This window comes from Echinops telfairi, unplaced genomic scaffold (assembly GCF_000313985.2).
Source record: "Echinops telfairi isolate 266 unplaced genomic scaffold, ASM31398v2 ScPeMD7_7468;HRSCAF=8506_0, whole genome shotgun sequence".
NCBI classification, from domain to species: Eukaryota; Metazoa; Chordata; class Mammalia; order Afrosoricida; family Tenrecidae; genus Echinops; species Echinops telfairi.
In genome coordinates this window covers 58383205-58396388 of record NW_022111369.1, presented here as the reverse complement: position 1 = coordinate 58396388, position 13184 = coordinate 58383205, and the positions used below count along the sequence as shown (strand labels likewise).

The window sequence follows — 13184 nt, the reverse complement described above, 5'->3', positions numbered from 1 at the left end:
GCGGCGCGGCGGACAAGCGCTCGGGCTTCCTGACGCTGGGCTACCGCGGCTCCTTCACCGCGCTGCGCGACAACCAGGCGGACGCCAAGTTCCGGCGCGTGGCGCGCATCCTGGTGTGCGGGCGCATCGCGCTGGCCAAGGAGGTCTTCGGGGACACGCTGAACGAGAGCCGAGACCCCGACCGGCCGCCGGAGAAGTACACGTCGCGCTTCTACCTCAAGTTCACGTACTTGGAGCAGGCGTTCGACCGCCTGTCCGAGGCCGGCTTCCACATGGTGGCGTGTAACTCCTCGGGCGCCGCTGCCTTCGTCAACCAGTACCGCGACGACAAGATCTGGAGCAGCTACACCGAGTACATCTTCTTCCGTAAGTTCCCCGCCTGGGCGCTTTGCAGGCGCCCCGCCAGCCCCGGCGGTCCCAGGGCCCCTCCGCGCATCCTTGGGTCCCGGTGCGGAGCCCCCGCCGTCATGCAGTGGATACCATGTAATCTTAAGCCCTGGGGGTCTCCCTGGAGACCCCCCACCTCCACCTATTTATTTTTGAACTCAGAAACACCAAGTGAGCACCCAGCCCTCTTGCTGCACTTTGTGATCGTCCCCCTCCTCTGGTCCAGCTCCTGCATACTCTGGACCTCCCTGCGACTAGAACTGGGACTGGTAGCAGGGCAGGGCTGGATCCCCGGGCCCCCTCTTCTCACCGCGCCCAAGGGCTCCGGCCACCAAGTACTGCCTTCCCTTTGTGCTCACCAGGTGCGGGAGCGTCCAGTTACAGGCTGTGTCGGGAGGGGACAAGGGGAGAAGTGGCAGCTGTGCCACCTGAGACTTCAAGGTGGCCAGGTTGTGGGAATGACTGCTGGGAGAGGGGTTTCCATTGAGCTTGACTGAATAAAGCCCTCATCCCCCCATCCCCTCCTCCTTTCACTCAGCACCAGTTCACCTGCCTGCCTTTTGGGAGCAGGAGACTAGGAACCAAGTTTGGTTGTCTGGGTGTTGCTGTGGAGGATAGGGAAATAAAGGGGTGGTGTGTGTGTGTGTGTGTGTGTGTGTGTGTGTGTGTGTGTGTGTGTGTGTGTGTGTGTTGCATCTCAAGTGCTCAAGTGTGAAACTGGCTGTTGAGCCAGTGTTTTCAGGGACGGGGAATGGATGCAGTTATCTGAAATTAAGAAAGGGTACAGTTTTCAGAAAGCATTAGAAACGGTGTTTTTGTAGTGTGCTTCCTGAAGGAACTGTGCATAGTTCTAGAAATTAAGCCTGGCATGGGAACCTGGTGCGGGGGAGTTGGGTTTGGAGAGGGGGCTGGCGGAGCATAGGGGTGGAGGAAGGACATCATTTGGCAAACTTTTTTTTTTTAAGATGCAAAATGCTTTAATAGTTGTTTTTATGGTTTCAAGAGTAGAATGGAAAGGCTCTGTCAGACAGAGGCTCTACTGTGGTATGAATTTTGGTAACTAACTCACTGTATCCTGGACAGTTTTCTACTCTGGCTGGAGGAGTGGAGGCAGCTCTCCTTGTACAAGAGCAAGGTTGATTACAAGGTGCCTGCCTCAGGGTTTGTGTAATCTGGTGACTTTAGGAATAGAGTGACCAAATACAGTATCTAAGTTTATAGCAAGGTTTTCTATGTATTAGTGCTGGAATTAACCCGGATACCACTTGGACTGAGAAATAAAAGAAGTGTCCATTGAGTAAATCTGATTGTCTTGATAATATCAAAGTACCACTTGTTAAATATTAAGTTAATGCTCAACAAGACCACCCAAAAGAAGCTATTTTATTTTTCATAAAAATGGGATACCTTCTAGCATATGCTATGTAAATAGAATTTTTAGAACTATGTATTTTAATCTTTATCAAAGGGACTTTTATCAACAACTTTTTAGGTTTTAAGTATTAAGTAATTTTGACATAAATCTCTTTCAGGCATATCAGAAGATGTAGTGTATTTAATTTTTGCCCTTTTATGGGTAGTACTTTTTCTTTGGGATGATTGGAATCTTGGGTCCTTAATCTCTTGCATTTTGGAGGTTTGTCACTGATTTGATTCTTCTGTGTTTCCCTAGAAAGATGTACTTGAAAATATTCATTACGTTGGTTATGAAGAGATGCTTTCTGTTGTCTTTAAACTAGTAGAAGAAATATCCTTAAAGTAAATTGAAATCAAAAGTCAGCAAATTTAATGACTACAATCATTTGAGAGACATTTGGAATGCACTTCTGAAGCTAGAGGAAGTGTGAAAAATATTCATTATGATTAACTACTTTCAGGGTATGCTTCTGACTAGGGAGTTCTGAGGATTCATTCATAAAAGTCTCAGGAAATGTAAGGGAGCAATCTATATGCAAGTCTTCATAGATTATCCTAACTTTGGATAAAAAATACAGTTCCAGAGTCTTGTTTTGATGTGGTAATCTAGTCATGGACCAACTAAATGTTATCATTTTAAATTTCATATGTAAAATTTATTCTGAATATTAATATATTATAATGTTTGTACAGTTTGCAGCATATCCTTTAAAATTATTTTGAATGGGATTAATATTTTTCCTTGAAGAATGAAAATCAACAGTCACCATTTTGTATTTCCAAAACCTACTTGTTAATGAAATATAAAATACCCCTTTTTTTGTAGTCTTTATTTCAAAAGATTATCAATTTTACTCATGAAAACATTATGATAACCTAGTTATCCACTTCTGTTTTGGATACAGATGAAAATCTGACTATCTTTACCTGCCCCTTTTTGATCCTAAGTTTTTTCAACAAATAATTTAGGGCATAACTTATTTCAGCAAGCTTCAATCATTTTGACACCTTTTAAAATTCAGGCTCAATATGAGCAGAGTGGTTGGAAGCCACTTTAGAATTGAGATAACTATAGTTTCTACAATTGAATTTTTACTTAAATTGTACCATCCCGTCAGAGTTAAAGCTATTCGGGATAAGAGAACAGCAAATGGATCATGAATCCCAGGCCATGCTGTTTGCTAACTCATTTCATGGGTTTGTATCTAATGGGGGTAATCATGGTATCAGTCTTAAAGGCTTTGAGGATACATGCAGTGTCCTTGGATGAGTGCCTGACACATAATAAGAACTTAACAAAATTAACTTCTAGCATTACAACCGTAAATGACAGGCATTTTTATTCTTGTCAACATTAATTCTTAAAGTTCGTTTAATAGAAGTATAGCTAATTTAGATTATGAAGTGATTTGGAAAGCTATTTTGTAATTAAGTGGTAGCATATTGAACTTTCAGCTAATCAATTAAGTAACGACCCTCCTTTTTGGAAGGAACCCTAGTGGCACAGTGGGTTAGGCATTTGTTGGCAATCCAAATGTGGTTGAACCCCACCAACTGCTGTCCAAAAGAAAGTTGAGGCTGTTTATTGGCATAAAGATTTACAGGCTTGGAAACCCTATATAGGGTCTCTATGAGTTCGCTTGATGATGGCAGAAGGTTTGGTTTGGGTCCTTTCTGGAACTTGAATTTTTCGGATCAAGTTCAAGTCATCTAGTCTTGTCAGGCATGCACCAGTTGATTCTTCTAGACTGACTTCCACAGAACTCTTTTCTGATTCAGGTCCAAGAAGCATCTTAGCAGTCTACACTAGGACTTGAAAGTTTAGCAGTATTTCCTGACAAATAACAAGCTAGATTCCTAGCTCCTTAAGTGCTTTTATCTAAGTCATTGAATTCTAATGCACAAGTTGGATGCAGCATATTAAACATTTAATATCAGCTTCATTTAGCTACATGTATACTTAGCTCTCTATTCTCAGTCTTATCTCATTATTTATCTATCTTTGTAATACACTGCAAAATACCATAGTACTATTAAATTTTATACTACCCTCTTAACACTGAAGATGGATTGCCCTTTCTTGGGGGGAAAGCAGAGTGATTTATTGCATGTTCTTATTTGGGGGGATGTCTAGGAAGCACAATTACGGTTCTTTGTAGCAGGACATAGTAGGAAGGGAAAAGCATTTATGTTTTGGCAGTGTGTTGTATGGGCAATAGTTATGTACTTGGAATGTGTTGTGCAGATCTCTGATGTTGTTAGGTGTGGTTGAGCAAGTAAGTTCCAAATCTTAGCCACCCTTGGCTCAGCAGTTTGAGTCATTGTTCAGTTCTGTGCCATTCTCAAAACTGTGACATTTGAGCCTACTGTTGCAGTCACTGTGCCAATAAGTAGCATTATATAATTGTATTTTTCTTATTATCAGTGAGTTTACAGAGAAGGTGGTAGTGATGTGCTACTTTTCTCTTCTTATAGTGTGTCAAATTTTGCACGTCTGTAGAGAACTAGGTGATGCGAAAGCACACATTTCTCTAGGTTGTGTATGTTATTCTTTGATGTTTGGTATATCTCTTTATTGTTAGTGTGATATATAACACTCACATCCAAGATATAGTGCTGTTACTGAACTGGGCTGTTGAATCTAATTTGTCTTTGTCTTTGTGGATTCTTCTGTCTGCTCTTAGATAAATTCTGATTTGTTTCACTGGGTTGATTGAAGACAGCTAGTTGAGTTGGAAACATTCAACTATTCACTCTTATATTAGCATGCTTCATGCTTGTTACAGGAAGTCTTCTGGGATACATCTTTGAAGAGTCATTCTATTTAGTTTCAGAACTTTAAAATTGTTTATCTCGTCTCAAAGTTTCGCCAAATATTATTTTATGTAAAAGAATTGTGTTAATCCTTTTTTATGTGTGTTCTTCTTGAATATCTACTGACCGCTTTATGTGATAATTTCTTCTGCATCCACATAGTTGAATGAATTTAGCATCAGTGAAAAATAAGCAAAAGGAGCAGATACCTCTTTTAAAACACCAAGATTTTGATTTTATGCAAGCACTTACATAAATAAAGCAAATAGAAAAATGACAAAATCTTAGCATTCAAAATATTTGGAGACTATGAGATTGGTTTCTTTTAAAGAGCATTGACATTTTATGCCAGATATTATACTATCTAGACTTGATGTTTTGTATAGCGTTATGGATTTAGCACTCCCCACCACCTATGCTACTGCTCTGAATATCAATCTTTATGCAGATTGTAGAGCTGAAAGAATGAATGGTGTTGCAAACCTTCTTTAGGAAAGTTTTTCTGTCTTGTAATTTAGGATGGTAGAACTCCTAATTTGAATGTGTGTGTGCTAGTTTAGAAGAAAAAATAACCAGAAAGAAGGGGAGAAGAGAAGTGTAAAAATACCATCTTGGAAGAATACATTTAGAATCCTCCTTAGCAGCGGATAGTGAGATTTCATCCCTGTATACTTTTGGCATGTAATCGGGAGGACCAGTCCCTGGAGAAGGACATGGTAAGGTAGAGGGTCAGCACAAAAGGAAGGACATCCTCAGCAGGATGAATTGACTCAGTGGCTGCAGCAGTGGGTTCACACATAGCAATGATTTTGAAGATGGTGTGGAAAGAGCAGTGCATTGTTCTGTTGTACACAGGGTCATTTTGAGTTGCAATGCACTGAAAGGCACGCAACAACAATACATGTTATAATTAACTGGCTTGTATTAATTAGAATGAGATAACTGGACCCTTGTTGAAAAGTATCTCTCCTTTAAATGATAAAAGTCACATATGCAGATTAGGAATTAGATTTAAGAAGTCACCACCATAACTCCTAATAAAGTATTTTTATATAAGTTTTTACCTTGTAATTTGAGTGTAAGGTTAAGAACACATTGATTTTAAATTCAACAATTCATGCACATTTTAGTCTGTACATTGTAATCCTCTCAGTGTAACAGAATTCATTGCACTTCCTCACTATACCTGCGCTTTATTCCTTGGAAAATGGTGTAATTTGGCCTCCTGTGATTATTCTAATACTGCATACCTCCCTGAGGTTGTTGTTTACCTTATGGGCATATCCTTTGGCTGAAGTGGAGTCCAGGGGGCTCAGTTCAGTCCCAGGCCTAAAGGATGGCCAGAGTCTCAAGATTTCCAGAACGCTCTCTCAGACCAGTAAACCTGATCTTCAGGATTTGGGATTTTATTCCACATTTCTTTCCACTATCCTGGACCTCCTATTTTGATTCCCTTCAGAGTCATCAGCCATCTAGTTCTCTCAGCGTCAGCATCATGGAGGCTGAGGTTCATGGTTCATTTGTCCTTTGGACTAATGGTTTCCTGTGTCTTTAATCTTATTCACTGTTCTTTGTTCCAAGTGGGGAAAGACCATTAGTGGCACTTCCGATGACTCCTCACGAACATTTAAGGCTTCAGCAACTACTCAAGCACTGAAGTGGGACATGGCAGATTGTCTTTATGGACTGTGATACAGATTGACACTAGAGTTCCTGACAGGCTGTGGTCCTGAGTCCTCAGGCCCTGGCACTCATTTTGTCAAGGTGTTTTTGCTTGTTTTTTCCAGTTTTATTGACCCCTTATCTATATAGCATACCACTCAATAATTCAATCATATAAAGAAGAGTTATGCACTCATCACCACAATCAATTTTAGAACATTTTCTTCTGCCTTGTACTCATTGTTATTTGTGTAATTATTTTTTTAATTGTGGCAAAAATATATACAACAAAACATTCTCCAATTCAATAATATTTACATGTATACTTTAGTGCAGGTATTTTGTTTTTACTAAGAAGTTTTCAAAATGTGTCTTATATACTCTATTATATTCATAGATATATTAGCAGAACATATAACTACATATGAAGAAGTATCTTCTGTCAAACTTATATATATATTTTTCATGCTTATGATCTTACATTTTCTTCTCTTTTTTCCCATGCATATGTAGGTGAACAAATATATCTAAAAATTATATGATCATATAATACATTTAGCATATGTATTCTTTGCTTTTTCTTTATTTTACCCATTTAATATATTTAATGACTATCTATGCCATTATAATTTCTGTTAACATACACTCACTACTCCATACTGAAGGTTGTAATTATTGATTTTCATCATCAAATGCTTTAAGCCCTTTTGACTTTCAGCAACGCTGGTTGTGTCGTCTCCAGAAAAGCCTTTCTCCAATCTTGATGCTGCATTCTTCTTCCTATAATCCAGGAGCTTCACATTAGTATCCTAAAAGTTCTGTTAGAAAGCTTTGTATGATTTGTTGCTGCTCTTTCTTAGAGCCCTGAGGATGGTTTCTATTAAGAGTGACCAGCGTAGAGCAGAAGAAGGTGACATTGTAACATCTTCAAAATGGTTTGCAAGATTGAGCCCATTTTTGCAGCTGTTATATCTCCTTGACCATCTTCCTTTTTGTGTGGGTGGTGGTGGTGGGGAAGGGTGCCCTTCTACTTCTCCAAACATGAGGTCCCTCCTTAGGAACTGGTCTTTCCTGATAACAAGATAAATTTGTTTATTCCGGCAGTCCATAGTACTTTCAGCTTTCTTTTCCAAAACCACAATTCAAATGCATCACTTCTCTCACCTCCCTTTTTCATTGTTCCATGTTCCCACGAATATGAGCCAATTAAAATTACCATGGCTTGGGCCAGGAACACCTTAGTCTTTAAAATGATATCCTTGTGTTCAATCTTTAAAGTCCTCTTCTGACTCATGAAACACACACAATGACGCCGAATGCAGGAAGATCACAGGCTAATGGGTTGGAAGTCTCGTGGATCCAGTGGCGGTGTAAGCATCTCAGTGCTGGCTGGGATCGTCATGTGGCTTCTCCAGCTCAGGGCACTAGCAAAGCTCCATGTGTCTTGTCAGTAGAGAGTCTCTCGGGGAGTGAGCATTGAGAGAGAGTGTCTCCTGCCTTCAGGGAGGAATACATACTGGAGTTCCCAGAATCCTCAAGGGAAGGCCGTGCCCACACAGAGGTCTCCTTGGCTGTACAATGATTGACAGGCTAGACTCCACCCCTTCACTTGTAGTCCTCTCAAACTGACAACATACTATATAACTACCACAGTATTTCATCAATTCGTGGAGCCTTGTTTTTGGCTAATGCTTTCAGTGCAGCATGAACTTCTTTGTTGATTATGATTGGTCTTTGATCATATGCTACCTTGGGAAATGGTTGAGTATCAATTAGTTCTATTTGGTACAGTGATCCTGTGTATTCATTCCATCTTCTTTTGATGGTTCTAGTATCATTCAATATTTTCCCCATAGAAACTTTCAACATTGCCACTTCAAGCTTGAATATTTTCTTGAGTTCTTTCATATTGAGATATTCTGAGCATATTCTTTTCTTTTGGCTTTCTAACTCCAGATCTTCGCCTGTCTTATTATATTTTACTTTGTTTTCTTGAGATGCCTTTTGGGATTTCTTTTTGGTGCTTTTACTTCATTATTTCTTGATACAGAGAGTTTAAATAATAACCCAAAGTCATGGAGATAAGGATATGACTGGTCTGGAATTGGAACAACTCTGTCTTACTCAAAAACATTATTTCTGATAACTCCAAAATCATGTTAATTTCATGCACTTAATTTGACAGCTATATTTTAGTGCCTATTGTGTATTTTGAATATAAATTTATAGATAATATAATGAAGTGGGTTACACAGACAGTTTATAATTGTCTACCACTGTAAAGGTCAGTGATTTGATCTCACCCAATGCCACCATGTACGAAAAGGACTGTCAGTTTGCTTACCCTAAGAGTTTAGCTAAGAAAACCATAATGAATGGTTCTATTCTATAATACATGGGGTCATTGTAAATCAGGATTGAATTGGCAGCAACTTGTAACACAAGGTAGCCATACTTTCCTTTGGAACAAATTCATTTTTCAACTTTTGTGTGAGATTGGGCTCTCTAGAGAAGCGACACCAGTGGCATTAATATTATTATATAAAGAGATGAGTTTATATACAGAAAAATTGCTCACACAGTTCTAGAAGTGGTTAAATCAGTTTGATTGTCAGATATTACACTGGGGGCTTTACCTGACTTGTGTAGCACCTTCCTGCCCCTAGAAGCTAGGCAACCAGGAGAGGAGAGGCCAATGGAAGCAGAAATTATGTGGCAGGCTTTGGATAGCTCTCAAGACGGGCAGGTTTTATTACTGGTCACTGGCACCTGTCGCAAGATACCAGATGCAGAATCCAGGTAGCAAGAAGGAGAGAGGAAGAGGGACCGTTCTCCACAGCATCTCATAGATATCAAATGGACTGCACCCACAAGGGCGCAACCTCAGACTATGACCTAAACCGTATAGGTGGGGAGCTTATAGCCAAACTACAGGGTATCTTGGTCAGGCCAACCTATCCATCACACTTTTTACAAATTAAACAAATTTCATGTGTACTCTAAAAATATATATTATACTTACTGACATCAAGTTGAGTCTGCATAGGACAGAGTGTAGCTGCTCCCTGAGGTTTCTAGACTGTAAATATTTATGGGAGCTGATAGCCTCATCTTTCTCTCGTGCTGCCACCAGTGAACTTGAACCAGAGTCAGATGTGTAGCCCACAACCACATCAGGGTCCCTTTTCATAGAACATACCAAAATAAAGAGGGTATTTTAGTTGAAATAATTTTGTAAGTTATATATGGTTGTTTATTTATACTAAACATGGCTGTTAATGGGTGTTGTACAGTTGATATCAAATCATAATGATCCCATGTGTTACGCAGAAGAACTGCTCCTGTCAGTGTATTTCAGTAACCGTCTTTAAATGAATTATATTCTGCAAAATTTGACTTGCAGATGATATTAAATTACATTATCCGATGACGTATGCATTCTGTGGGATTACGTTTCTTTGGAATGGCCACACTAAGGATAGCTTCTATTCAGTTCATGGAACTTCCAAATGTCTTCACTTAGCCCATTGAGTGCTTCAACACTGAATCAATTTGTTGAAACACTTCAATTGTTAATCAGTCAATTCTAGGAGCCCTGATTTTTTTTTGCCATTGCCTTCAGGGCAGCATGGACTTCTTTAAATACCATCAGTACTGGATTATATGTTACCTCTTGAAATGGTTGAACATCAGCCAATTCTTTTTTCCTTCTGTCTTCCTTTGATGCTGCCTGTGTGGTTCAACACTTAGTGAGTGATGAAGCCAAAATCTATTGAGTCTCCTCTCCAGAGTTCAAATCTTTGAATAATATAAATGCTTTAATATTTTCAATCAAAATCTATGACATATTTTAACTCTAGCTTTGAGTCTTGGGAATATAATTTAATTGCCCTCATGAAGGTAAAATGAGGTTAACAGCACTTATTTGACAGGTTCATTGTCAGAATTAATAATCATAATACATATAAAGCACTGAGCAGAGTGTCAGACATAAATTAGAGGCTCAATAAATGCTAGCTATTGTCATTTATTAATTTGAGGTTATCAAAAGACAGTTAATCTCATTTCTTTACATTATTAATTCTCAGCATTAAATTTCTTTCCTTTCATTTTTTGAGGAAATCAAAAGCCATGCCTATTTTATAACTGTTCTGGAAAGTCTTGTTTTAATTAGAATATTGTTAGTTTTTTATTAATTATCAGAACTACTGAATTTCAATTATATTTCAACAGATTTTTAAAATAAATTAATTCCATTTAGTCCTTCATTGCTTAAAGGAAAAAAAAAAAGAAAAAGAAAAAAAAGAAATTCATGGTTCCAGGTCTATTGTTGGTCATTGATCAGTTTTGACATATTTAACAAGGAAATTGGTGTTTTATAGATTTTTCTCAGAATACATGAGGTGTATTTAGGTAAAACACTTTCAATCAAGCTCTATTTGTATTTCTGATGAAGGTCTTTAGCTTTCATTTATAATAGTTTTATACAAGAAAACAAACTATCATATAGAGCCAGGTGGGTTTAAACATTGCCCAGGGCTTGGGCATCTGCCAACAATTTCAGTTTAGTTTTTGGAGTCAAATACATATCTTCACAATTTCAGGAAAACTGTTAGCTTTCAGCTCAATCAGTTCCTATTGAAACTACTCTGTCACATTTTGAGTATAAGTTTTCTAGTTGCTAAAAAGTCCAGGTATTTGAAGACAACCAGGAGGTCAATGCAGATGCTGACCCTCATTCAGATGCAACTCTCCAGTATTCTGACCTCTATTCTGTGGTTGGTGGAAGCTGTAACTAACATAACTTTTTGCAGATGGGTGTATAGCTGAATGCATAAAATCCAAAAATGAGTTATGCTTTTGATAAGGAAAACTTGCTTCTGGGATAATTTTGTAGTAAGTGATGGGAGGGAGCATGCATGATGGCCACAAACTATGAATGTAATCCACAGGTGATTTTGAAATGATTTCTTCTAATGTTGACCTTGATTTAAAATTAAAATAAGAAATGAATTTAATAACAGAAGTCCTTGGGTTTTACTATTAGGAGCAAGATACAGAACTTATTCTCCCACTAATAGTCTATGGCAGGCTTCCTCATCCAGTTTACTCATCGACCAAATTGTAGTCAGTCATCTTCTCTGAGAGAGATATACCATCCACCTCCCCAACTATTGATTTGGGTTTCCAGTAAGGTCTTTGTTTTTGGTTTGTGTAAACGTGGCTGAGTTGGGATCCTCTGTGGTCTGGCAGTTGCTGCAGTTGCTAGATTCCATCAAGTCGGCCCTATGCACCACAGTTAAGGCCTAATACTCCCCCACGATAGGACCAAACATAGTGTAAACAACTCCATAGTGAGATCTGCGGTAAGTAGATAATCAGTTCTAAGGTTAGGATGGACTGCAACCCTCTTACTCAGGTCACAGCCCTGATGCAATCTAAAGGAAGTTTCCTTGGGGTTGACCCTACTCCTTATATACGCACCCTGTGGAAAAGCTTGCTTACTTTTTTCTGGGTGTAAGTCCTGCGTCTAGCTTATCCAACTTCAGCTGTTTGGACTTGAGCCAACAGCCTGCCATACTGCCTGCCAATCTCAGGAGCCTGCCACCTGACCTTAGATTCATCTGCAGCCACCAGCCTGTGAAAACTCAGATGGATCTGCTCACTTACACAACTGTGAAAGCCACTATCTTGATATAAATAAAATCCCACCTCTCTCTCTCTCTCTCTCTCTCACACACACACACACACACACACACACACACACACACACACTTCTTTCTCCTTGTAACAGTGGTCTCATATTTACCTATTGTTGTCAGCATATATTTCTCTAGGTTTATCTATGCCGTGAGGTGCTTTGTGGCTTCCTTGTTTGTTGTGATGTGCAGTGTTTCATTGTGTGTACGTACCAGTTCCTTCTGCTACTGATGGGTATTTAGTTTTTTTTTTAACTTCCTACTGTTGTCTTACATGTTATGACTTTTACTCCTTTAGGATACATGCCTAGCAGAAGGATTGCTGGATTGTATGGAATTTCTATCTCTAGTTGAAGTCGAAGTGCCATATCATTTTCCACAGTGATTGTATATATGTACAGTCCCACCATCAGTGTATGAAGGTTCTGATCTCTCCACAGCCTCTCCACCATTATTTATGTTCTGTTTTATAGAGCTCGGCTGTCAATGCAGGTGTAAAGTGGCTATCTCCTGGTTGCTTTGATTTGCATCTCCTGGATGACTGGTGATCCTGAACATTTCTTCATGTGTTTCTTGGCTACTTGGTCATCTTTTGCTGAACTGGATGTTCATGTTCTTTGCCTCCTTTTAAATTGTGTCATTCATTTTTTCCTTATTGAGGTATAGGTTTATTTAAGTTTTAAAGAATAGTCCCTTGTACTGAGTCATGGCCGACACATTTTTTCACCCTGGTGGGCTCTCTTCTTACTCTTCTGATGAAGTCTTTTATGTACATCTGTGTCTTATTTTTGGTAGGCCCAGTCATCTATTATATGTATTTCCTTCATTTTATTTGATAGTATGTCTCTGCATTGGAATGGGCCCTTAATAAACTTTTTGAAGCTCCATTGTAGTCTTACCAATTTGGATCACAAGAATGTAGGTGTAGTTGTGCTTGTGTGTCTGAAAGACACAAAGGGAGATGGTGTGAGAATGTGTGCACAATCATATTTTTGGGCATATCAGCTTGAATCGTTGACTTCTATAGGTAATTAACATGTCTGCTTTATGACTTACAGTTTAGCAATGACCTGTTAGAGAGTGAGACATCTTGTTTACCAACTTAGAGATTAAACTCACCATTTTGAAAGTGATAGGTATTTTTCCCACTTTCTGTAATATACTGATGTTCTGAAAAATTTAACCACCTATTGAAATGCAAAACCT

The 13184-nt window shown here is 39.0% G+C and overlaps 1 protein-coding gene across 1 annotated transcript in view; it reads left to right on the top strand.

Annotated features, from left to right (window-relative positions):
• Positions 1–2: 2 nt before the first annotated feature.
• The window catches only part of KCTD8 (potassium channel tetramerization domain containing 8), a gene marked incomplete at its 5' end in the record, with an annotated part of 323892 nt that continues 310710 nt past the window's right edge, over positions 3–13184 (top strand). The window contains one exon of the mRNA XM_004703144.2: positions 3–366. Coding sequence (XP_004703201.2) covers positions 3–366 — 364 coding nt within the window. The remainder of the gene's footprint in view (positions 367–13184) is intronic.